The sequence below is a fragment of the Doryrhamphus excisus genome, chromosome 9, assembly GCF_030265055.1.
Source record: "Doryrhamphus excisus isolate RoL2022-K1 chromosome 9, RoL_Dexc_1.0, whole genome shotgun sequence".
Lineage (NCBI taxonomy): Eukaryota > Metazoa > Chordata > Actinopteri > Syngnathiformes > Syngnathidae > Doryrhamphus > Doryrhamphus excisus.
The window spans coordinates 19163936-19189292 of record NC_080474.1 but is presented as its reverse complement, the minus strand read 5'-3'; the positions used below and the strand labels follow the sequence as shown (position 1 = coordinate 19189292).

The 25357-nt window shown below is 40.5% G+C and overlaps 1 protein-coding gene across 2 annotated transcripts in view; it reads right to left on the bottom strand.

The window, feature by feature from the left end:
* dip2a (disco-interacting protein 2 homolog A) overlaps window positions 1–20604 on the bottom strand; it is a 93170-nt gene extending 72566 nt beyond the window's left edge. For both annotated transcript variants that reach the window (XM_058081223.1, XM_058081224.1), the window contains exon 1: window positions 20145–20604. In XM_058081223.1, the coding sequence (XP_057937206.1) occupies window positions 20145–20268 (124 nt within the window). In that variant the 5' untranslated portion in view covers window positions 20269–20604. The remainder of the gene's footprint in view (window positions 1–20144) is intronic.
* Between the last annotated feature and the right edge of the window lie 4753 nt (window positions 20605–25357).

Here is a 25357-nt window from a genome sequence, read left to right as displayed (position 1 = left end):
GGTCTCAAACAAGCGGCCCGCGGGCCAATTTGGCCCGCAGGACACTAGTTTGAGGCCCCCGCCTTGATATGAAAGTTTAATGTTAGTGCGGCCCGCGCAAGTTTGATATGGATGCTGTATGGTATCATGTACCCAGAAAAAAAATTATTACGTTTGATTAATGTTCATGTTAAAGGTTAAATAACTGTTAATAGTTATCCTCCCTATCCGTGTGGAAGTGGTAAGTTTTGGGCTATTTAAGTTGAAAGGAAATAACTTGAAGGCTACCGTTTAGGTCGCTAGCTCTCTAGTTTGCGAGTTAGCATGTGTCTCAAGACCCTGCGGTTGCGCAATATGTTGTAAATAAAAAGAGTATAAATGTGACTATAGTCGTGTTTTGTCATGTCTACAGGGCTCTAATAATGCTTTGTTCATTTTAATCTGAAAAAAATAATTTGTCTACCCACCAACTATATGTGGTTTCTTAAGTTTTTATTATTTGCCGTTTCATTATTATTATAATAATATTTATTTATTTATTACTGATTGATTGATTTTCTTTATTCTTGATTTGTTTATTTATTTTTCATCTTATTTTGTGTAGAAAACGATGTTTGGGGTGCTGATGGTGATGGCTGGGTTTACTTGAAAACAGAAATCTGACAAATTTTCAGCCTGGTGATGTCATAATATGCAAACTAGATGACTACATTCACTCCCATCACAAACGTTGGGTCATACTGATGGTTTTTCAAATTTACAGTATGCCTTTATCAATAACTATTTTTAAGTTATACAACCTTTTGAAATTGTAATGTTTTTTATTATTATTATTATTATTATATTTATTTATTTATTACTGATTGATTGATAGAAAAATAAAAAGTAAGATATTTAAGAACAGTGGAATGTTTTATCAGAGCTTTTCTTGTAGAAAATTGGAACCAAAGCAAAGTTTTTTAATTTTTTTTGTTTTTAATAAATGCGTTTTTTGGGGGGGGGAAACCCAGTCTCACCCAGACCCGAGCTCCAGTGGCCCCCAAGTAAATTGAGTTTGAGACCCCTGGTCTACTAGATGTACTAGGTACATCTGCACAATTGAATGTGAGCTATTACAAGAATTGATCAGTTTACACTGAAAAAGTGAGATATTTATTAATATGAATATTAATGTGATTAGGCTTTGCACCATAATGCGAGCTGTTTCTCATATTTTGTTAAGTAAATGTACTGTATTTATGTAAAGATGTTGCATTGTTGCAAACAACCATCAAGTGAAAAATAATGTAAGTAAGTAAGATTAAAGCTTCTGAACTGTTGTTTGAAATGCACTAAAGCTCTTCAGGAATTACAATAAATATATATATATATATTTCCAAACATTAGAAAAAAATCTTTAATATCCTCATCCCATAAAAGTCCGGCATCCAATAGTAGGAAAAAACAGCCCAACAAAAGACCCACGGTTTGAACTCTCAGCGGTTGAGTGACACTTCCTCCTGCAGAGGACCTGATAACAATGTTTACTTTGGTTACCTCGCAGCAATCCTTCCCTTCAATATGACTTTTCCTGCTCCACCAATCATCTCACCGGGTAAAATACCAAACAAGAGAAGCCTATTGATTTATTGTAATTGTTGTGTCCGTTTTTTTTTGTTTTTTTTTAGTTTGGAACCTTATATTACCTCCTAACTGGGTAACATCCATAGGGCAAATCCATAACACCCAATCAGGGTTTTGAATGACTGTTTTAGAAATCCAAGGAAACACAACTTGACTTGACTTGAATAGGTGCAGATTCTGGAAGGTCTGGAAAGCTGTATTCCAGGGGTGCTCATTAAGTCGATCGCGATCTACCGGTCGATCGCGGAGGTGGTACTGGTCGATCGCGGCGTGACATTAAAAAAATATCATCCCAGCATCAATGCCGTCACTTGATTGATATACAGGGCAGCCATTCAGATGACAACTGAATGTTGCCCTTCGGGTGACCAATCAAATCAAACAACGTCTCTAAGTGCAGCAGAACTTACGATGTCAGCCTATCATCCATCGCCGTTACTTGATTGACATACAGGACAACCAATCAGATGACAACTGAATGTTGACCTTTAGGTCACCGCTCATGCGTAAACAACGATGCAAAGTGCTAAGCTAGTCGGCGAATTGCGAGATTTTAAGCCCTCGCTAAAGTTTATGGTCACTAAAATGAGTGAAGGAGCTGGACCAAGTAAAAAGGCAAAAACTGGACCAAGTAAAAAGGCAAAAAACATATGACTTCCATACGGATATGGAATATTATACGGATATTATGATACGGATATTATCCATGACTGATAACCATTTAGAAGTGTGCTTGAGGCTGGCTATCAGCAGCTACTGTCCGGACTATGCATCCCTGGCTGGTTCAATTCAGTGCAAGTCATCAAAGTAAACTCAGGTAATTACAAAAAATGTTAATAGTTAATTATGTGTGTTTTGCAATATTGGCTCATTTGGTTATGTAAGGTACATCAACATACATTGTACGTACAAATAATCCTCAATACATTTGAAAATAAATAGATGTTTTGCATTTTTGTAGTGGGTAGATCATTTTGACTCGGTCATTTTAAAAGTAGCTCGCATGCTGAAAAAGTGTGAGCACCCCTGCTGTATTCTGTATGGGTTATTGTGTGTAGCTGCTCCATAGGAGTCCGCAACTATCCAATACTAAGGGCTGGAAATTAGCATAATTGGTCACTGGTATTGCATTACCAACAACGCAGTATTACGACTGTATTTTTTTCATCGTTTTACTTTCTTAAGTTTGATCTTTTACGTAGATTTTCTCTGTAAACAGCTTGAGTCTACTGGGATGTCTCCTTCTGCTATTTACAGCTTCTACCTCCTCCTGCTTGTCTGCCTCAAATCACATAAGGTTGGATTCACAAGCGAGAGCTAGGTTCTGTAAATGAAATGATATAATCAAATTTTGACAGATTTTGATCATTTTGGTATTATATATCATATCATATACTGTATCATCATACCACAATGGTGATGTGAATCATAATATACAGACTTTGCTACAGGAATTCAAAATATTCTAGTTATTATAGCCAGGGCAATTACATACAATACCTAAACCACAGGGCTGCACGGTGGTCGAGTGGTTAGCGCGCAGACCTCACAGCTAGGAGACCTGAGTTCAATCCCACCCTCTGTGTGGAGTTTCCTCCCACATTCCAAAAACATGCTAGGTTAATTAGCGACTCCGAATTGTCCATAGGTATGAATGTGAGTGTGAATGGTTGTTTGTCTATATGTGCCCTGAGATTGGCTGGCCACCAGTCCAGGGTGTACCCCGCCTCTCGCCCAAAAGACAGCTGGGATAGGCTCCAGCACCCTCCGTGACCCTCGTGAGGATAAGCGGTAGAAAATGAATGAGTTGCTGAATTTGGACGAGTAGTTAGCGTGCAGGACACACAGCTAGGAGACCAGAGTTCGATTCCACCCTTGGGCATCTCTGTGTGGAGTTTGCATGTTCTCCCCGTGCATGCGTGGGTTTTTTTCCGGGTACTCCGGTTTTCTCCCACATTCCAAAAACATGCTAGGTTAATTAGCGACTCCAAATTGTCCATAGGTATGAATGTGAGTGTGAATGGTTGTTTGTCTATATGTGCCCTGTGATTGGCTGGTGACCACCTCATGCCCGAAGACAGCTGGGATAGGCTCCAGCACCCTCCGTGAACCTCGTGAGGATAAGCGATAGAAAATGAATGAGTTGCTGAATTTGGACAAGTGGTTAGCGAGCAGGCCATGCAGCTAGGAAACCTGAGTTCGATTCCACTCTCGGGCATCTCTGTGTGGAGTTTTCATGTTCTCTCCGTGCATGCGTGGGTTTTCTCCGGGTACTCCGGTTTCCTCCCACATTCCAAAAACATGCTAGGTTAATTAGCGACTCCAAATTGTCCATAGGTATGAATGTGAGTGTGAATGGTTGTTTGTCTATATGTGCCCTGTGATTGGCTGGTGACCACCTCTCGCCCGAAGACAGCTGGGATAGGCTCCAGCACCCTCCGTGACCCTCGTGAGGATAAGCGGTAGAAAATTAATGAGTTGCTGAATTTGGACGAGTGGTTATCGTGCAGGCCAGACAGCTAGGAGACCCGAGTTCGATTCCACCCTCGGGCATCTCTGTGTGGAGTTTGCATGTTCTCCCCGTGCATGCGTGGGTTTTTTTCCGGGTACTCCGGTTTCCTCCCACATTCCAAAAACATGCTAGGTTAATTGGCGACTCCAAATTGTCCATAGGTATGAATGTGAGTGTGAATGGTTGTTTGTCTCGCCCGAAGACAGCTGGGATAGGCTCCAGCAACACCGCGACCCTCGTGAAGAAAAGCGTTAGAAAATGAATGAATGATAATTATGGATAATTATTAGCATAAACATGTGATATTGGTCAATTTGACCCAGTGTGAATTATTATTAAAGCCTTAATAATAATGCAATAATTAATTAATCAGGCAACTTTCTGTGTCTCCTTTCAGTAGCAAAACCTGGGAGATCAGTCACATAATATGAAGACAACATCAAAATGTCTTTTCCTTTTTCTAAACTGTCACAAGCATCCAGCGGGAGGCTTTTATTCATTCTGAGTGAGATGATTTGTAGCTTCTCAGCAAAACTTGGGGATCATCTTTCTCGTGCTGTCACCACTAATACTGTCTGTACCTGGAGCTGACAGTGAGACTTTACCAGGCCTATCCCGTAGCAGTCGTACCCTGAAGGTGGCTTCTCTGCTCCAAACGGTATGTCAACGATGAAATTAAGACGCAAAACAGTACATTGTTCTGAACTCCTGTTTCCATGCTGGTGCAACATTGTGCTTGAAGGCGTAGTTCTAGTCCTAGTTCAGATTGGCTTGCAGTCAAGTAGAGCAGTCCATTCATTCGTTCATTTTCTACCGCTTTTCCTCACAAGGGTCGCGGAGGGTGCTGGAGCCTATCCCAGCTGTCTTTGGGCGAGAGGCGGGGTACACCCTGGACTGGTCGCCAGCCAATCACAGGGCACATATAGACAAACAACCATTCACACTCACATTCATACCTATGGACAATTTGGGGTCGCTAATTAACCTAGCATGTTTTTGGAATGTGGGAGGAACCGAACATAAACATTCCAAAAAAATGTAAATATTATTTATGTCTTAATTGTTTATGCCTTATATGTATTATTTTCTGTTATGTTTACTATAAATGTGTGTAAAAGTGACTATAGGGGTGTTATTTCATGTCGAGAGGTCTCTAATAATGTTCATTCATTCATTCATTCATTCATTCATTTTCTACCGCCTATCCTCACAAGGGTTGCAGGGGGTGCTGGAGCCTATCCCAGCTGTCTTGGGGCGAGAGGCGGGGTACACCCTGGACTGGTGGTCAGCCAATCACAGGGCACATATAGACAAACAACCATTCACACTCACATTCATACCTATGGACAATTTGGAGTCGCTAATTAACCTAGCATGTTTTTGGAATGTGGGAGGACATGCAAACTCCACACTGAGGGTGGAATTGAACCCTGGTCTCCTAGCTGTGAGGTCTGCATGCTAACCACTCAACCACCGTGTACCCCCAACATTAAATTTGCCTTTAAAAACCATTTAATTAGACATGCAGCAAAAAATAAACAACAACTTCCAATGGAGCGGTAACAAATATTCCAACATGGCTTCCATTCTTTGAAGCTTATGGCACAATATATGATTTCAAAAACAATGTCTTGCAATAATAGTATTCCAGACCTACAACCATTCTGTGCAGGAAAAAAGGTCGCAAACATAATCTACTGGTCAGTCGTGGGGAAAGCAAAGGGTCTGCTTTTGCACTTTTCCCCCTTGACTCGTGAGCCAGGGGCCAAACCCACAGCCGCAATTCAATTAACAGGCTTGGGTGAGGAAGGAGAGGAAGCGGTGTGTGTGTGTGTGTGTGTGTGTGTGTGTGTGTGTGTGTGTGTGTGTGTGTGTGTGTGTGTGTGTGTGTGACACACTCAGTCACATACCTTCATATGTGTACGTGCAGCCGACCAATGCCAAAAACAATAAAGCCGAGTGAGGGGTTGCTGATGATGTTTTAAGCAGACAGACCGAGCCAAATACTACATGCACAATAACATAGGGATCCTCCATTCATTCAGTTTCTATCAGGGGCGGGGCTAAACCCTTTAGTGGTTATTGATTATATTATATTATCATTATATTTAGCATCTTAAAGTTTGCATGTTCTCCCCGTGCATGCGTGGCTTTTCTCCGGGTATTCCGGTTTCCTCCCACATTCCAAAAACATGCTAGGTTAATTAGCGACTCCAAATTGTCCATAGGTATGAATGTGAGTGTGAATGGTTGTTTGTCTATATGTGCCCTGTGATTGGCTGGCCACCAGTCCAGGCGACCTGAAGACAGCTGGGATAGGCTCCAGCATACCCATGAGGATAAGCGGTAGAAAATGAATGAATGTGCAGTTGGGGGGTGGGGGGGCGTACAGCAATGAATCTCGCACACAATAATACAACTAAAATAAAGTAAAATTATTCCAACAACATGCATGCTAGTTTAAGTAGCGACTCCAAATTGTCCGTAGGTATGAATGTGAGTGTGAATGGTTGTTTGTCTATATGTGCCCTGTGATTGGCTGGCCACCAGTCCAGGGTGTACCCCGCCTCTCGCCCCAAGACAGCTGGGATAGGCTCCAGCACCCCCGCGACCCTCGTGAGGATAGGCAGTAGAAAAGAATGAACCTAAACCACATAGAACAGAACTTTAATAATGATTTGGAGTGCATGAGAAAGTGTAATTAGTAAACCAATCTCTCTCTTTGACCCAAGTATATTGCACAACACAGCAGCAGTACAACCAATGTTGTAATAGTGATATTTAAAGTGATAGTGATAATAGTGATACCCCGCCTCTCGCCCGAAGACAGCTGGGATAGGCTCCAGCATCCTCGTGAGGAAAAGCAGTAGAAAATGAATGAATGAATGTTTATTTGAATCTCCAAATGTTCCACACACAGATAAACACACAAGTGCGCAAAAACACACACAAATACCTTCCCAATGACGGGCTATTTAAATAGTGGGATAATATTTGGGAAAACCAACCCTGGGTAAACAATGCAAGGAGCGGACAGCAGACTTCTGAGATTCAACAGCTGAACTCTAAACCCAGGAATGACTCCCAAATGTGTTACAGGAGCTCAGCCATGAATAATCAGCCACACACAACTGAGACGTCTATGTCAAAAATGCGGCCAGTCGGAGTGCAGAGGTGTTGACTCACGTGTGTGTTTGTTTTAGATGACAGGACCTTTCAGCAGTGTGTGTCACTGCTTCTCACCGAGCGCTTGAGATTCCGCAAGTAAAAGTGAATAAAAGTTATGGGGGAACTCTCTACAGGAGATTGAACATATGCAGCTGATTAAAGGTGACTGGATAAGCCACATGGCTATGACCTCACCATGCATGAAGAGGATTATTTGTATGTTAAATGCACTTTTAGGAAAAGTTCACCTGACCGTGATTAATACTCAACCTCCCTCTGAAGCACTTATCAGTTAAACATGTGTTCTGGTGGAACGTGCCATATAAAACATCACAAGGGATTTGGACTGGACTGGATTGGTATGAGCCAGGAACAGACACTGGAGGAAACCTGTTTCACAGCTCATTCATTCATTCATTCATTTTCTACTGCTTTTTCCTCACGAGGGTCGCACGGGGTGCTGGAGCCTATCCCAACTGTCTTTGGGCGAGAGGCGGGGTACACCCTGGAGTGGTGGCCAGCCAATCACAGGGCACATATAGACAAACAACCATTCACACTCACATTCATACCTATGGATAATTTGGAGTCGCTAATTAACCTAGCATGTTTTTGGAATGTGGGAGTACCCGGACAAAACCCACACATGCATGGGGAGAACATGAACTCCACACAGAGATGGCCGAGGGTGGAATTGAACTCAGGTCTCCTAGCTGTGAGGCCTGCGCGGTAACCACTCGACTGCCGTGCAACAGAGGCAACATTCATTCATTTTCTACCGCTTATCCTCAGGAGGGTGGAGGCGGATGCTGGAGCCTATCCCAGCTGTCTTCGGGCGAGAGGTGGGGTACACCCTGGACTGGTGGCCAGCCAATCACAGGGCACATATAGACAAACAACCATTCACACTCACATTCATACCTATGGACAATTTGGAGTCGCTAATTAACCTAGCACGCATGTTGTTGGAATAATTTTACTTTATTTTAGTTTTATTGTGTGCGAGACTCATTGCTGTACGACCCCCCCCCCCCCCCCCAAGTGCACATTCATTCATTTTCTACCGCTTATCCTCATGGGTATGCTGGAGCCTATCCCAGCTGTCTTCAGGTCGCCTGGACTGGTGGCCAGCCAATCACAGGGCACATATAGACAAACAACCATTCACACTCACATTCATACCTATGGACAATTTGGAGTCGCTAATTAACCTAGCATGTTTTTGGAATGTGGGAGGAAACCGGAGTACCCGGAGAAAACCCACGCATGCTCGGGGAGAACATGCAAACTCGGATTGAACTCGGGGTGTGAAAAGTTGAAATACTTAAAAAGCAACTGGTGGGCCGTATTCGAATGCTTGGCGGGCCGCATGTGGCCCCCGGGTCGTAGTTTGCTCACCCCTGTTGTCAGCGCCTTCTTCAAACACGTATCATCTTATATTCTCATTATATATACATATGTATCATACCTATGGACAATTTGGAGTCGCATGTTTTTGGAAACAAAAACCTCACAGCTTGGAGACCAGGGTTCGATTCCACCCTCGACCATCTCTGTGTGGAGTTTGCATGTTCTCCCCGTGCATGCGTGGGTTTTCTCCGGGTACTCCGATTTCCTCCCACATTCCAAAAACATGCTAGGTTAATTAGCGACTCCAAATTGTCCATAGGTATGAATGTGAGTGTGAATGGTTGTTTGTCTATATGTGCCCTGTGATTGGCTGGACACCAGTCTAGGGTGTACCCCGCCTCTCGTCCGAAGACAGCTGGGATAGGCTCCAGCACCCCCGCATATGTATTTATTCAATATATTTCTTACTAAGTCCCAAATAAAGTATTGTATCTTTAAAAGGGCCTGCTTTTTTTTTACACCACAAAAAAAAAACTTCATTATTCTTTCCCTCCCACATTCTGCTGGGATACTTTGGCCGATGAGGTAAGAGGGAGTGGGATAGCATAGCCATGTCGGTAGCCTAGTTAACTATTTGCCCGTGTGTTGTGTGTCCTGCAGTGTGGATTTGGCAGCCCCCTTCAGCTCGTGCTTCGGTTGATAGGTCAAATCACATTCCGGACATTTTTTTGTCTGTTTGTCTTCCACCATGTGGCCCCGCCACGATGCAAGAGGCTCTCGTTCGTCTTTCATCAGCATGTTACACACCTGAGTAACTACTTTTGTTATGTCAGTGAAGTTACACATGAGATGAATCCACAACTTTAAACTCGACAAGTTGAATTGATAGAACACAAAAATTTGTAGCTCTGACAACTGATAGTTGGCTGACCTCAAGGATTGATTTAAAGATGTGTAGCGAAGCCCCCCCCCCCTCCCCCCCAATCATCACAACTGTACTGTTCAGGTTGTTCAATCCACTGAGAATCCAATGACCTGGATGAATAATAATATTAAAAATTGTAAATTTGAGTAGCTCTGGAGCCAACAAGCAAGAAAGATGATAGACATTTCTCATGTATTTTGGTCACAAACAGACTCCAGGTCCACATATTGCACATCATTATTTCATTTTTATTTTTTGTGACGCGACCACAGAAGGGGTTCCGGTGATGGCATGTTTCACAATGACCATAAAACAGGAACTAGAACTTATTGCGACACTGGAAAGAAGGACACGTGTCCTGGCTGTTCAGGCTAATATGGCTATGACAATAAAAATAATTACAGCTTGATAGGTAAACCGGCTCTGAGGTACCTCACGTGTTTTATTGTTGTTTTGTTATGTCAGTGAAGTAAAAATATTTTTAAAATGTTACATATTTTTATACATAAAAAAATGATATATTAATTTTATATATTATATTATTTTATATATTGACATTTTTAGACAGCTGGGATAGGCTCCAGCACCCCCGCGACCATCATGAGGAAAAAGCGGTCGAAAATCAATGAATGAATGAATTTTATACATTATATTATTTTATATATTAAAATGTTTAGACCGCTGGGATAGGCTCCAGCACCCCCCGCGACCCTCGTGAGGAAAAAGCGGGAGAAAATGAATGAATTAATGAATTTTATATATTATATAATTTAATATATTGAAATTTTTAGACAGCTGGGATAGGCTCCAGCACCCCTGCGACCCTTGTGAGGAAAAAGCGGTAGAAAATGAATGAATGAATGAATATAATTTTATATATTGAAATTTTTAGACAGCTGGGATAGGCTCCAGCACCCCCGCGACCCTTGTGAGGAAAAAGCGGTAGAAAAATGAATTAATTCATTAATTTTATATATTATATTATTTTATATATTTAAATTTTTAGACAGCTGGGATAGGCTCCAGCACCACCGCGACCCTCGTGAGGAAAAAGCGGTAGAAAATGAATGAATGAATGAACTTTATATATTATTTTATATATTAAAATTTTTAGACAGCTGGGATAGGCTCCAGCACACAACTCCATGTTGTTTGGTAATATCCATTGCTTTAAATACAATTCCTGACCAAATAGAACTGTGATGAAGTACATATAAAAAAAAATAATAATAATTTAAGTCCCTCATGTTTCCTTGGTGTTCCTGAGTTCCTGGTGACTGCAGAGCAGAGTGAGGTCAGTGTTCCGACATGCTTGTAAACATTGACCCTTGCAGCGGTTGGCTATAAAAATCCCATAGAGGCTAATTAGGTGTTGCTGGCACTGACCGGTGTATTATCACACCAGCTCTTTGAAAATTAATTAATACCGGATCCTTTAATTAAACATTAAAAACAAGCTTGTTTACTGTCAGTGAAACTGCATTCCAGTGCTAAAAATAAATAAACAAATCAAGAATAAAGAAAATCAATCAATCATTAATAAATAAATATAATAATAATAATGATAATAATAAAATGGCAAATAATAAAAACTTAAGAAACCACATATAGTTGGTGGGTAGACAAATTATTTTTTCCAGATTAAAATGAACAAAGCATTATTAGAGCCCTGTAGACATGACAAAACACGACTATAGTCACATTTATACTCTTTTTATTTACAACATATTGCGCAACTGCAGGGTCTTGAGACACATGCTAACTCGCAAACTAGAGAGCTAGCGACCTAAACGGTAGCCTTCAAGTGATTTCCTTTCAACTTAAATAGCCAAAAACTTACCACTTCCACACGGATAGGGAGGATAACTATTAACAGTTATTTAACCTTTAACATGAACATTAATCAAAGGTAATAATTTTTTCTGGGTACATGATACCATACAGCATCCATATCGAACCTGCGCGGGCCGCACGAATATTAAACTTTCATATCAAGGCGGGGGCCTCAAACTAGTGTCCTGTGGGCCACATTTGGCCCGCGGGCCGCGTGTTTGAGACCCCTGCCTTATGGTCTTAATCATTAACCTAGAGTCAGCAGGGGATACAACAAAACACAATGATTTTCACTGTATTAGTGACTAAAACAACAACATTTATTTGTTAGCATTGTCCACCAATGACAATAGAAATGATGTTGATTAATACAAATTATTTCATTTATAATATAATCCACTAGAGCCAGATTATTGCAGGACGGGGGTGATAAATGGATGCTATCCAATTGCCAGATGGGCACAGGGAGAGGTCAGGGATCAAAGATGTGGACACAGCTATGTAACGGCAGAGCAGGCAGTTAGCGTCTGCCAAACCAAAAAAAAAAAAAAAAAAAGTCATGCTGGTTCAGGAAAAATGGAGGAGCATTCTGAGTTTGACGTCCTTGATGAGGGGGGGGGAAAGCGTCCTGTTTAGTCAGCATCTCTCACATGCAAGGACACCCGTGGTGTCATCACTGGCACCACACCAGGCACAGTACTTTGACAACTAAAAATAAGACAACCCCGAGAAGTTGCTGCACATTTTCTGTCTTTTTTTTTTTTTTTTTTATACGCTCCATGTGGAGCGTGGCTAAAAAACCTGCTGGTGTGCTTGGAAGCTTTTGCTCGTGTGGCAGGGAAGGACAGGATGGCGGCCTTGCTGGAGACTGGCAACGTTGTTGTCTTTCTGTTGTATGATTAAAGGTCTGTGTCACTAGTGGCTTTTGTAAGGAGTCCTCTTTAGTAAAAACCAGCATGGCTTCAAGTGGACAGATTTTCAGAAAATAAAAACACTATTTGTTATTGGCACCATTCATTGTTTGGCTTAAAGCAGGGGTCTCAAACACGCGGCCCGCGGGCCAAATGTGGTCCGCAGGACACTAGTTTGAGGCCCCTGCGTTGATATGAAAGTTTAATGTTAGTGCGGCCCGCGCAAGTTTGATATGGATGCTGTATGGTATCATGTACCCAGAAAAAAATATTACGTTTGATTAATGTTCATGTTAAAGGTTAAATAACTGTTAATAGTTATCCTCCCTATCCGTGTGGAAGTGGTAAGTTTGATATGGATGCTGTATGGTATCATGTACCCAGAAAAAAATATCACGTTTGATTAATGTTCATGTTAAAGGTTAAATAACTGTTAATAGTTATACTCCCTGTCCGTGTGGAAGTGGTAAGTTTTTGGCTATTTAAGTTGAAAGGAAATAACTTGAAGGCTACCGTTTAGGTCGCTAGCTCTCTAGTTTGCGAGTTAGCATGTGTCTCAAGACCCTGCAGTTGCGCAATATGTTGTAAATAAAAAGAGTATAAATGTGACTATAGTCGTGTTTTGTCATGTCTACAGGGCTCTAATAATATTTTGTTAATTTTAATCTGAAAAAAATAATTTGTCTACCCACCAACTATATGTGGTTTCTTAAGTTTTTATTATTTGCCGTTTCATTATTATTATTATTATTATTATTATTATATTTATTTATTTATTACTGATTGATTGATTTTCTTTATTCTTGATTTGTTTATTTATTTTCCATCTTATTTTGTGTAGAAAACGATGTTTGGGGTGCTGATGGTGATGGCTGGGTTTACTTGAAAACAGAAATCTGACAAATTTTCAGCCTGGTGATGTCATAATATGCAAACTAGATGACTACATTCACTCCCATCACAAACCTTGGGTCATACTGATGGTTTTTCAAATTTACAGTATGCCTTTATCGATAACTATTTTTAAGTTATACAACCTTTTGAAATAGTAATGTCAAAATTGATAGGAAAAAAAAAATATTTTTACACAGGCAGCAAAGAAACACACTGAAAACTGTCATTGTTTACCTTCCATAACATCTAATTTATTCCGGAATCAAACTCAGTATGTACTTCTGCAAGAGTCCACCTCAGCCATGTTGTCATAGAAACTCATTATTATTCATAAATTCTGGGAAAAAGATTGGAAGTACAATGCTCAAGTCTCACAAGAAAATTCCTGGAGCCACACCTAGACAGAACCACAACAAAAGACTTCTTCCTTGATGACCAACCCAATGACCAACACTTCCCTCATTAACGAAAACCAACACCAAAATAAACACCCAAATGTAAAAACGTGACCAAGTCCTGGTGCAAAAAAAAAAAAAAAAACACACTTCAGAAAGTAAAAAGAAGCACAAGAGCCCGGCCCAAGAATTTAAACTCCTGCTCTGCGGCACACCCTTGAAATATCTCCAGTCTCCAGTAACATTCACCGCTGTTACAGACACAATGGCTTCAGCCAACTGGACTTTAAGGCACACACACACACACACACACACACACACACACTCCGGGGCAATTGAATCATATTACAGTATGCAACGAAACCAGCAGTAAAGCTCAAAATCCATTCAGGTTGACATCATTCATGCTCTATGGATCTAGAAACTTTAAAAAGGAATACTTGATTGCACTCATCAATAAGTATGAACTCCTCAGGGTGACTATGGTATAGCTTTTATACTTCGTGACTTATGAGGGGTCATTTTTCGATTAGTGTCAAAATGTGTTGGGCAAACATAGCTTTGATATTAAACAGTTTAGACAGTAGAAGTGCTTTTTGGAATTCCGAGTAAGAACATGCTGTTTTGTGTGTCTGTAGCTTTAATGCTAATGAGCTGCACACAAACATAAGTCATGTTTTTCTCTTTCCGAATGGAATCTTGTTTTGCGAATGTAAACAATGGTATACATGGAAAGGAATATTCCAATCTCTTCCACAACCAGAATAGTCAATGGACACCCTGGACTGGTGGCCAGCCAATCACAGGGCACATGTAGACAAACAACCATTCACACTCACATTCATACCTATGGACAATTTGGAGTCGCTAATTAAGCTAGCATGTTTTTGGAATGTGGGAGGAATCCGGAGTACTCGGAGAAAACCCACGCATGCACGGGGAGAACATGCAAACTCCACACAGAGATGGCTGAGGGTGGAATTGAACTTGGTTCTCCTAGCTGTGAGGCCTGCATGCTAACCACTCGACTCCCGTGCAACCGAGGCAACATTCATTCATTAATTTTCTACTGCTTGTCCTCTCGAGGGTCACAGGGATGCTGGAGCCTATCCCAGCTTTCTTCGGGCAAGAGGCGGGGTACACCCTGGACTGGTGGCCAGCCAATCACAGGGCACATATAGTCAAACAACCATTCACACTCACATTCATACCTATGGACAATTTGGAGTCGCTAATTAACCTAGCATGTTTTTGGAATGTGGGAGGAAACCCACGCATGCACGGGGAGAACATGCAAACTCTACACAGAGATAGCCGAGGGTGGAATTGAACCCTTGTTTCCTAGCTGTGAGGTCTGCGCGCTAACCACTCGACCGCCGTGCCGCCAGGTAAAATTCAATCTTGCTAATATTTTATAATTAAACCCGGGACATGTTTTATATAGATATATATTTTCTTTTTTAATAAAACTGGACTTGTGAATGGCGTATAGAAGGGGTTAGATTCTGTTCCACAGATAGCGCTAATGCACACGAAAGCTGCTTGCCAACCGCCAATAAACAACAGAAGAAGAAAAACACAATGAAAAAGAACGCATTCTGTCAACTTTCCGATTGAGCGGATACAAGATACCTCAATCGGATTGGGGAAAGGAATAATCCGATTATATATTCATTCAGATTGGCACTTTTATTTCGGAATGAGGTGTATACAAAGGTTCGATTCTTTCCGGTTGAGCAAATAAACCGAATGCAATTGGAATATTTGGGTCCATGTATACGTGGTTATAGAAATGGGAGCTACAGTGCTAACATTACACAATTTAACAGCAACATAAGTAGTTGGCTATATTTTAAGATGTGTAGCAAAGCCTTCTAAAAAAAAAAAAAAAAAAAAATTCCATGATGACGTCATGAAAATCCGGATCTTAAAAGGTGATGGTTTAAGCGAGGGATGCTGTCATGATATAATTAAGTAATAATTAAGTACATTTCGAATAATTGGAAAACCACAATAAATTAAACAAAGCACACAGCATCCAAACACTAAAAACATGCTTCAACAAGCAAAAACATTTTTTGCAAAAATGACATCAAGCTGATCAGTGTAGTGTTTGGCGGCTTTGGCAGCCTCCAAAAAAAAAAAAAAAAAATGTTGTGATCAGAGGGTGTGGCTCACTAGAACAGAGAAGGAAAGAAAACCATTTGAGGAATGAGAGCAGGAGAGACTATGAATTTTCCAAGCAGACAAAACGAACCCTCCTTCATCCCAGCAGGACATAATGGAGTTCATCTGTCTTCTTGCCCTCCTTTCCACCCCATTTTTTGACCGCTCATCAGCTGAGAAGTAACACACATACCTATATTTGGGATCAAGAGCCCTTAATCTGCCAGCAGCACATTTGGGGAAAACAAACCACACTAAGGATTTGGTCATTCTGGACGCGGCCAATCAATCTACAAAGGCTATAATAACAATTTTAATTATTATCGGTAATATTCCACAGTGCAGAGAAGTACACTTGGACTGATCGTCCTCCTAGATGAAAAAGAACTTTTCCCAAAAAGTATTGTTTGAGTAAGACCCTCAAACAATGCACAACGATGAGTCAATTCAAGAAACAATACAAGCAGTTGATGTTTGCTAAATACAAGGATGAAGAGTAACCATTATGTCATTGGATGGTCATATCACCTCGTATTTCGGTACAGGACAAAAAATAAATAAATAAATAAAAATGGAAAAAAAAATTTTAAAAAAAATTAAAAAAATTAAAAAAATTAAAAAATTTAAAACATTACATTTTTTTTAAAATAAAAAATAAATAAAACAAACAAACAAGAAAAAACTTAAACTATATTAGGAAAGCAGGAAGTGAACAAATGTAACCGAAACCTTTGTCCAGTCTTTTCCCTGCCTGTAGTACTATGGTACCGATGATGTCATTGTAAAAAAAAAATGTAGTATGGAAAGCAGGAAGTGAACAAATGTAACAGTTACTTATTATAAAAGTACCAGATGGAGGGGTAGGATTTAAAATAAGCTTTGCTTCTTACTACTCCTTTTGGACATGTGGAACTGTGAACTGATTATGTGATGCATTCAATTGTAATCCGATGCATGTTCAAATGAAATAAATCCATTACCATTACCAAAAGTCTCATCAAATGTACTAAAATGTGCCTTGATATGTAAAATGTAGGTTTTTAATAATGTTCTAACAAAGGTGACACAAAATTTGGGAAAAAGTTTGTACAATTCCAAGTTTCCTGTCATGTACATACCATTGTTGAGGTTGCATCAGCTGCCATTTGACTATTGATCACATTGTGTTGAGTGTATTAAATTAAATCTTATGTTGTGTGCATTATTAAAAAAAATAAATTAATTAAAAAAAATAAAAAAAAACCTTAAACTGTATTAAACTGTATTAATCTTAAAGTGTATTAAAATAAAAATAAAAAATAAAATAAAAATAAAATAAAAATAAAAAACCTTAAACTGTATTATGGAAAGCAGGAAGTGAACAAATGTAACAGTTACTGATTGTAAAAGTACCAGATGGAGGGGTAGGATTTAATAAGCTTTGCTTCTTCCTACTCCTTTTGGACATGTGGAACTGTGAACTGATTATGTGATGCATTCAATTGTAATCTGATGCATGTTCAAATGAAATTAAACCATTAATTTCACAAAGTAAAATATGTTCCACACGGCAGAAATTCTTGTTTTGGGTTCCCTACAGTATACCCAAAAGTTTGATTGTCATCAGGGGTAACAAAAAAAAAAAAAAAAAAAAAACAAAGGTCACCTGGAGGTATACAGTCAGTAAAAACTCTCCAAAACTGCTGAAAATGACAATAAATGCGTGTTATTATTTTTTTTTATAACCGCAGTGAGGTTGCACAGATTGTTTATTTCACACGTCGGCGAGTCTCGACTGCTGACGTGGAAATATCACGGAGCTAAGCTGTTGGGTTGGTTGCTGCAGCTTGACTACTTAAGAAAACATGCGACGTATATTCATTCATGCATATGAATAATACAGCGTTCCTACGCCCCCCCCCTCCTCACAAAGGTTACCCACACACTTAGGCATACTAAACAGAGACGGGGACAGCACATGTCAAACGTCCCCGTGAGAGGAGCTCATTGAGAAGGGCAGGAAATCAACGAGATGCGAGCGCCTCGTCTACTTTCCGATACAACAAGGCATCCATTCCGCTCGGAGACAGGATGCGACCGAATGGCATCATTCCGAGGTCAGAGGGTCACAGCGGCATGCAGGAACTGGATTCAAAAGGGAGATGAAACGCGACAGTGACGCCTCGGTGATAGAGATAGGAGAGAAACCACAGCAAGGGGAGAAAGGGGAAATTCTCCTATCGGAGCGCCAATATGGCAGGATGTGTCATGCGGAGAGCAGGAAGAGGAAGCTGGACAGATATAGATTTGGTAGGACGCTTGTGGAAACATGTAGGTATGTTCCATTAGTACCTCTCTCGCTCGTGTACTTGTGTACTCGTGTACTCTATTTCCAAGCCTTGTTTGATGTTCACATGGATGTCTCCAGGATCCAGGATCCAGGATCCAGGATCCAAGCCCTTTCTAGTAGGCATGAGGATTTGACTGCGTTTGGATGGATTGGGGGCGGCATGGCGGTCTAGTGGTTAGCGCGCAGACCTCACAGCTAGGAGACCAGGGTTCAATTCCCACCCTCGGCCATCTCTGTGTGGAGTTTGTATGTTCTCCCCGTGCATGTGTGGGTTTTCTCCGGGTACTCCGGTTTCCTCCCACATTCCAAAAACATGCTAGGTTAATTAGCGACTCCAAATTGTCCATAGGTATGAATGTGAGTGTGAATGGTTGTTTGTCTATATGTGCCCTGTGATTGGCTGGCCACCAGTCCAGGGTGTATCCCGCCTCTCGCCCGAAGACAGCTGGGATAGGCTCCAGCACCCCCCGCGACCCTCGTGAGGAAAAGCGGTAGAAAATGAATGAATGAATGAATGGATGGATTGGACCATGGAGAGAATAGCCACGTTTACATGAGGAGTTTTCAATTTTCCGAATGACCTTTCCGAAAGCAATGGTATACATGGAAAGGAATATTCCAATCGTGTGTCTACATGCGCCGCTATAATCAACCAGAATAGTCAATGGGGCATGCCCAGTAAAACGCAAACATCAACATCATGTGATTCATCCAAGATGGCGGACCATGGAGAGAATAGCCACGTTTACATGAGGAGTTTTCAATCTTTCCGAATGACCTTTCCGAAAGCAATGGTATACATGGAAAGGAATATTCCAATCGCGTGTCTACATGCGCCGCTATAGTCAACCAGAATAGTCAATGGGGCATGCCCAGTAAAACGTAAACACCAACATCGAAGAACGTCTCGATCTGCGTGTTATGTCATATCTCAGCATTCGCTGAAAGATGCATGGCGACCGAGTGGTTAGCACGCAGGCCTCACAGCTAGGACACCCGGGTTCAATTCCACCCTCGGCTATCTCTGTGTGGAGTTTGCATGTTCTCCCCGTGCATGCATGGGTTTTTTCCGGGTACTCCGGTTTCTTCCAACATTCCAAAAACATGCTAGGTTAATTAGCGACTCCAAATTGTCCATAGGTATGAATGTGAGTGTGAATGGTTGTTTGTCTATATGTGCCCTGTGATTGGCTGGCCACCAGTCCAGGGTGCCCGAAGACAGCTGGGATAGGCTCCAGAACCCCCCGCGACCCTCGTGAGGAAAAAGCGGTAGAAAATGAATGAATAAATACCTACGGCCTGCATGGCGACCGAGTGGTTAGCACGCAGGCCTCACAGCTAGGACACCCAGGTTCAATTCCGCCCTCGGCTATCTCTGTGTGGAGTTTGCATGTTCTCCCCCTGGATGCGTGGGTTTTTTCCGGGTACTCCGGTTTCCTCCCACATTCCAAAAACATGCTAGGTTAATTAGCGACTCCAAATTGTCCATAGGTATGAATGTGAGTGTGAATGGTTGTTTGTCTATATGTGCCTTGTGATTGGCTGGCCACCAGTCCAGGGTGAATGAATGAACAAAATGCACCTTGGAGTTGCGCTCAAATTTCATTGTATGCAATACAATGACAATAAAGGCGATTCTGATTCTGATCGGTATCAGTATCGTTCCTGGATCATCGGTATCGGCATAAAACTCTCATCGGCAATGGAATGTTCCAAATGAATTGGTGGTGATAAAAGACTATTTTATTCTATTTGACGTGACTCAGCCTTTAATGTCTTTAATGTTATTGGTGTTTAAAGTAAAACAAACATGGATTAGTTATGTGCTCAAACAGCACATAGTAGCTGCATGGGTGTGTCACGTGTGCAATCAAACAACTTAATGACACCAAGCAAGCAGGTCAAAGGCAATAACAGCCGGAAGTCTACAGTTGGACTTGCAAGGAAAAGTGCCCCAGTTCGAGGAATGAACATACTGTACAATATAGTCCCTGCTGTTGTGTCATGGTGCTGCGTGGAATACAAACACAGTATGATTGTGTTGTTGGAGCACAGGTACCTTCGGAGAGCTCCAGCTCTAGCTCCGCCAGCTTGGCCCGGACCTCCGCGGGCAGGGTCATAGCGACAACCGGTGTGGGCTCCAGCGTCACGGTCAGCACACCAGCTGAGGTTCTTTCAGCCATATAAAAAAAATGTGTCCACGGTTTTGCTTTACGGTAGAACGATCTCCTCCTCCTCCTAAAAAAAAAAAAGGATTCGATCACCGGCGTGGGGAGAAAACAGGGTGCGTCTCGAAGTAAACCTCCAGCACAGTCATGACACGGCTACTAGCTAGTCCACGCAAACGGCGACGTGTTGCCATTGAGAGGGAAACTAATGTGACTCCCGGTGCGGCGGTTGTCTTTACCACCGGCTGCGGTGCCGCTGCGTCCTACAGTGACGGCTACCTCACTTCAACTGTGGCGAGAACTCCTTCAACTCAGCCATCGCTCGCCATTGCATCATAGCAACAGCAGCACAGCCCCAACGAGCGCTCACCTGCTGCGACCAAGTGGGGCGACACTGACCCCTAGCGGCACTGTGCCGCAACTGCACAAACCTATTTCACTGCAACCAGCAATCTATTATTATTATTGTGTGGATGTTTTTTTTTTTTCACACACACAATTAAATAAATTTACATTACAAACAAAGAGGAGGAAATTACAATTTATCAACAAACTGCTGACGTGCAAATATCATCGCTGTTGGATTTTCTATCAAATAAAAATTACTTAAACTGTAAACAAAGAAGTAACTAACCTCAAGCTTGTATTTTTTTCTGGATTTTACATTTTGTCTCTTTCTGTTACAGTAAAACTACCTTAAAGGTTTGATGTACCTTTGTAAAGGGAATCAATGTTCTAGTGTACAGTTAATATAGTGTACCGCATGTTTTTGTGGCCATTACAAGTCTGGAAATAATATGGGTCAAGAAGATATGTCCCAAAAAATGTAAAAATAAAATAAAATAAAATAGAATAAATAAATATATTTTTATTAAATAAATAAATGAATAAATATATTTTTATAATTATTTTTTTAATTATAAAAAAACCAAAAAACAAAAAAGAGGACACGTCCATCTTTCTTGCTAAATGTGTATTTTCGAAATGCGTATTTTCTAATATCGTGTACTGCATGTTTTTGTGGCCATTGCAAGTCTGGAAATAATATGCATCAAGAAGATACATCCCAAAAAATAAAAAAAAATGAAATCAAATAAAATAGAAGAAATAAATAGATTTTTATTAAATAAATAAATATATTTTTATAATTATTATATATTTTTTATTTCTAAAGATTAAAAAAATTAAAAACAAAAAAAGAGGACACGTCCATCTTTCTTGCTAAATGTGTAGTTTCGAAATGTGTATTTTCTAATATTGTGTACCGCATGTTTTTGTGGCCATTGCAAGTCTGGAAATAATATGCGTCAAGAAGATACATCCCAAAAAAATGTAAAAAAAAAAATTAAAATAAAATAGAAGAAATAAATATATTTTTAATAAATAAATAAATATATTTTTATAATTATTTTTTTAATTTCTAAAGATTTTAAAAAATTAAAAACAAAAAAGAGGACATGTCCATATTTCATGCTAAATGTGTATTTTTTTTTTCTTTTTCAAATTGACAGCAAAAAAATGCAACTAGCAACAGGCTATTCCAGGCTTTTTCTGTTATCAATGCAACAATCTATAATAATTATTTTATACTTAAATGTCATATCATAATTAAATATCATATCCCCAATTAAGCTAACATGCTTTTTTATTTTGGGAGGAATAAGCATATAAGGATTCAAAAGGGATATATATAATAAGCATATTAGGTAGATTATAAGGTTTTTTATTTTGGTGGTCCTAAGGATATTTTGTGTTCTTGACAGGAAGTCCTCACTCATTGCCACATGGCTGGTCGTGCTGCACACCTGAGTGTAATTGACTGCTGCAGGTAAGAGCCCTTAAATAGAGCCAGTGAGGTAACAGAAACAACAAGAACGAGCTGAGGTTGGATGAGCGAACGCTTTTGCAAATGGCTTGTGACTTTTGTGTGAGGTAAGTTTATTTTTTTGTCTATTTTGCTTTCTTGTTGCGGCTACTTAAATGTTCTATTGTATCTTCAGGGTTCTTGTACTTGGGCTGTTTGCCTTTGGACACCACGTGATGGGTAAGTGTTGGGGTTTTTGTGGATCTGCAAAGCGGTCTTGTACTATTTCCTGTCTTTAGGAGGAGGATCTAGCCATGGAGGTGTTGCTCCTTTCAACTTGGGTGGCAGCTCTTCTCCAGCTCGCTTGGACAGTAGCTACCAACGAAACTGGGTGTCCGCCGGAGGTTCCAATGGTGACTCTTTGGAGGGTCATCAAATGCCTCTCCAGCAGAGTGGAGCTCCACAGCAGCACCAACCACGGAAGCCCAACATAGATGGAATCCTCAAGAAGGAAGTTGGCATGCAGTACTTGGTTCCAGCACCCCGCAGCATGCAGTCTTGGTACGCTCCGCCATTGCAACCACGCAGCATGACACCAAGTGAAGATGAAAGGCCGGACTCCATGTCCCAAGATGGGGGTCTTGCTTCTTTTGGGGGGCTGACTCCAAGACTAAGGGAATTTAAATGTCCCATTATTAAATGCCCTCCCCCTCCACGCTGCCCTGCTCCACGATGCTGTAATTGCCCTTGGCGTGTGTGTCGCCGTCGCCGCCCTCACCCCCGCACTTCTTGGTAGATCTTCCTTGTGTCCTGTGGTTGTTGAGCAGGTAAATATTATTTTACAAAATTCAGTTTTCACTCTGAGGTGTTGACTTGTGTGTTAATTTTGTTTTCAGGTGTACTTTGATGGCAACAAATAAAAATATGGAGTCAGTCTTTTGTGCTGTGATGTTCCTTTTGTATTGCATTCAATGAAACCGGACACTTTGTACACAAAAGATGGCGTCCTAAGACTAGAAATTGGTTGCAAACTGTCCCTTTCAGACACTTATTCAAATTGAAAGTGAATTGTGGGTGTGGCCTTTAATTGGGTCTCCGGATCTTCTTACTGCATGGATGCTTCGGGAATACTGGTCCTCTAAAGCAGTGGTAGGGAACCCATGGCTTGGAACTAAAGCATTAAGCTTGCTGAAGAGATTCTGTTTCCTCGCCATGGACTGAGGGAACGCTTGGCTCAAATTCTTTTTCTGTAGATTTGATGTGTGTGTGATTGTGTGTGTGTGTGTGTGTATATATTTTTTAAATTTCTAAAGATAAAAATTTAAAACAAAAAAGAGGACACATCCATCTTTCTTGCTAAATGTGTATTTTCTTATTCTTTTTCAAATTGATGGCAGTATAGATACATATACTCATCAAAAAAAATCTATATATATACGATATATATATTGTGTGTATATATATATTTTTTGGGGGGGGTTACAAAAAATAAAAAATCTATATACGATATATATATTTTTTTTAATTTTTAAAGATAAAAGTTAATAAAAAAAGAGGACACATCCATCTTTCTTGCTAAATGTGTTTTTTCTTTTTCTTTTTCAAATTAACAGCAAAAAAATGCAACTAGCAACAAACAGGCTATCCCAGGCTTTTTCTGTTATCTCGATCTTCTGACTGCATGGATGTTTCAGGAATACTGGTCCTCCAAAGCAGTTGTAGGGAAGCCATGGCTTGGAACTAAAGCATTAAGCTTGCTGAAGAGATTCCGTTTCCTCGCTCTGGACCGATACAGGTCACATGAGGGAACGCTTGGCTCCAATTCTTTTTCTGTAGAGTATATATATATTTTTTTTAATTTCCAAAGATAAAAAAATTAAAAACAAAAGAGGACACATGCATCTTTCTTGCTAAATGTTTTTCTTTTTCAAATTGACAGCAAATAAATGCAACAGGCTATTCCAGATGCCACCGGATATATTTTACACTGTCCAAAATAAAACCTACCGGTTAAAAAAAAACTTGAATGGAAATTTGGAAAGCTCTAACTGAAAGTGAACTCCTTCAGCACATTCCCCATCGTTATTTTGAGTAATTGCAGAATGCATACTTATAGTCTGATATTTGATTGTCAAGCAGTTCAATTTGTTACCGTTCTCGGTGGGGGGAGTGTAAACCCTAACCCCCAACCCTGTCATTGTATGCAATTAGCAGATCGATTGTCATTACATCGTCAGCGCAGTGTCAAAGCATCGGTCTCCAGCGCAGGGCAGTTATATCCATCGTTAGGGATGTGTTCTGAGCCCCCTGTTGTTTACCCTAATGACCCACGACTGTCGCCCCAAGTACAGCAGCAACCATATCCTGAAGTACGCGGACGACACAACAGTTGTGGGCCTCATTCAGGACAACAACGAACTGGCTTACACGGAGGAAGTGCAAGATCATCGTCGACTTGAGGAGATCCAGACCCAGCCACACTCCACTCAGCATCAACGACACAGCCGTAGAAGTTGTGAACACAACCAAGTACTTGGGGGGTGCATATCACGGACAACCTCGGCTGGTCACTCCATACCTCCGCTCTGGAGGACGACCAGGTTCAGAGACAGCTACTTCCCCCTGGCCATCAGACTGCTCAATGCCAAATAAGCCCCTCTACCTTACTTACATTATTATTATTTATTTTAATTATTTGGGCAATTTACTGTTCACGCTGCACTTTACACTTTATGTAACTTTGTGTTACTCCTCTTTAAGCGCACTTTATTTATTATTACTTATCTTCTTTTGTGTCTGTTATTATATGGGAGCCAGGCAACGACATTTTGTTGGCAATTTCACTACTGTGTTTTTGTGCAATGACAATAAAGGGAGTCTATCTAATGCAGGGGTGGGCAAACTACGGCCCGGGGGCCACATCCGGCCCGCCAAGTGTTTGAATACGGCCCGCCCAATCTTTCCAAAGTATTTCATTTAAACTCAACATACAACCTGGCATCATGGCCTGAGCCAACCATTTGATGGTTTTATCAATTTCGTTTTTTGACATGGTCTGTTGTTTACAAAGTGCTCCTGAAAAAAGGGACACAAGCACATAATAATTATTATTATTAGATTATTAGATTATTATAATTATTAGAACTATTATGATTATTATAATTATTATATTAATGCTAATTATTATATTAATTATATATAATATTGTTATATTTGCATATTTTACATAATAATAATAATATAATAATTATTATCTTAATTATTATATTTTATTATTTTTAAAATATTTAAATATAAATA